General features: G+C 34.3%; 1 protein-coding gene across 1 annotated transcript; it reads left to right on the top strand.

Moving 5' to 3' along the window:
- Window positions 1-945: 945 nt before the first annotated feature.
- Window positions 946-1,850, top strand: LOC129580256 (proteasome subunit alpha type-5-like; the record flags this gene model as incomplete). Its single annotated transcript, XM_055470498.1, is given in 2 exon segments — window positions 946-1,402; window positions 1,594-1,850. A coding segment is annotated over 1 exon segment (257 nt), but the record flags the coding sequence as incomplete, so codon positions are not given.
- Between the last annotated feature and the right edge of the window lie 67 nt (window positions 1,851-1,917).

The following is a 1,917-nucleotide window of genomic DNA, read 5'->3' as shown; positions in this document are numbered from 1 at the left end:
AGAAATACGAAAACAACGCAGAAAAAAAATGAAAAATTTCGTCATAAAACGAAAAGATATTGAAATCGTTTTTTTCGCTCGAATTTGTGTGCCAAGTTTAACTACGTAAGCCAGAAATATTTTCGCCTGACTTTCATTTTCTGGTGCGTCAATTGCTTGCATTTTAGTCATAACTGTATATTCGTATGATTTCGATGAGTCATTTGTTTTTCAAAGTAAGCAGATCGAAGCGTTTGTCTAATTTTCTTGCTTATAAACTATATTGAAGCCTTCAGACAAATATTTTCCAATGCCAAAATACAAAAGAGAAAGGAAAAAAACTTGCTCCAAACATTTTTCCATCGATATGAACCGAAAATACGAAAAAACGGGAAAAAATTGATAGGAAAATATTGGCAAAAAATGGTGATCGGAAAATTTGATTCGGTTGAAAAATGTCTCATTTCCTCTGCTTCTTTGTGAAAAATAAGAAAAAATAGGTCAACCAATTTAGCTGACGCACCCGATAATTTCATTGGGGTGATGAAATACAAGCTGAATTTCATTGGTTTCGTCGGCCATGATTGCATGGACTTTGTTCGACCTTATTCTCGCAATGAGCTGTGATTTCATGCATATGTGCGAATTGGATTGAAAAGAATATTGATTTATTCGATTTACTTACGTTTTATTTTTATTTGATCACTTTTCACAATTCAATTTGGAATTATATTTATTTAACAAGTTTTTCTTCAGAGACGCAGAGATCTGTTCACTTCGAATAGTACACAATGTATGTTTCAGAACGACGCATTCACTTGTATTTTATTATACATCCACAGTCGATTCTATTGTCGACCTTATCGCTCAACGAAAAACCCAGATGAGTGTGCAGGGCAGAAAGGGACAACGATACGAACATGACGTTTCACTTTGGACCGAAAGTCATTTTGAACGTTTCCTATATTTAGTACGAATGATGAAATTGTTATTGCCATTTCGCCAAAAGAAAATATCAATAAAGTGATCTGAGAAAATATTTTACTCCGCATATGAATAATTCAAAATGCTGGCCAAAAATTCAGTTTCAAAATTACATTGATACATGTAATTAATTCCAAAAAAAGCTAAAGAGTTGGTTGCATCAAGCGGATAAAATTGCTGCGTACTTTGTGAATTCATGCAGCCAATATCCAAACATTAGTACCATTGTTACATCGATTTTTAGTACGAAATACAACACGAATGACATTTCAACCAAAATTGTTTATATGTGTCATTGCGGCTTGACTATTTGCTTCACCGTCGAAACACAATCACTCTAATAGTCGATTTAAGTTATATTCCAAAAATTGATTTGATTTAAAAATCTTAAATATCATCAGATTGAACTGAATTTTGTTCTATTTCATAAGCTGTAAAGGTATGAAAAAAGAGCGTATTTAATATATTCAGAGAAAATGAACGCTGCAGTATTTTTGCTTTGTCACACTCAACCAACTTAACCTCAAAAACATTTCTGTGGCTATTTCCAACTAGTTTATAAATAATACTCCAAGTTATTGACTTTGTATCGTAAACGATTTATTCGGAAAAATTTGCTATTGGTTTCAGATGTTTCTTACTCGTTCGGAATACGATCGTGGTGTCAACACATTTTCACCAGAAGGGCGTCTATTCCAAGTCGAATATGCCATAGAGGCAATCAAATTGGGATCAACAGCGATCGGCATTCGCACGCCTGAAGGAGTCGTTATGGCTGTAGAGAAGCGAATCACATCTCCACTCATGGAACCATCAACGGTTGAGAAAATCGTCGAAGTAGATCGGCACATCGGGTGTGCAACATCAGGATTGATGGCTGACGCAAGGTACACATGCAAATGCTCACATTTATCGATAGAAAATGGAATTTTCACATTTATTTCAATTTTTAAT

Source organism: Sitodiplosis mosellana, unplaced genomic scaffold, assembly GCF_009176505.1.
Source record: "Sitodiplosis mosellana isolate CC-2019 unplaced genomic scaffold, AAFC_SMos_1.0 Smas_scaffold_7449, whole genome shotgun sequence".
NCBI lineage: Eukaryota > Metazoa > Arthropoda > Insecta > Diptera > Cecidomyiidae > Sitodiplosis > Sitodiplosis mosellana.
The sequence above is the reverse complement of the archived record's forward strand: the minus strand, read 5'-3'. Positions and strand labels throughout refer to the sequence as shown.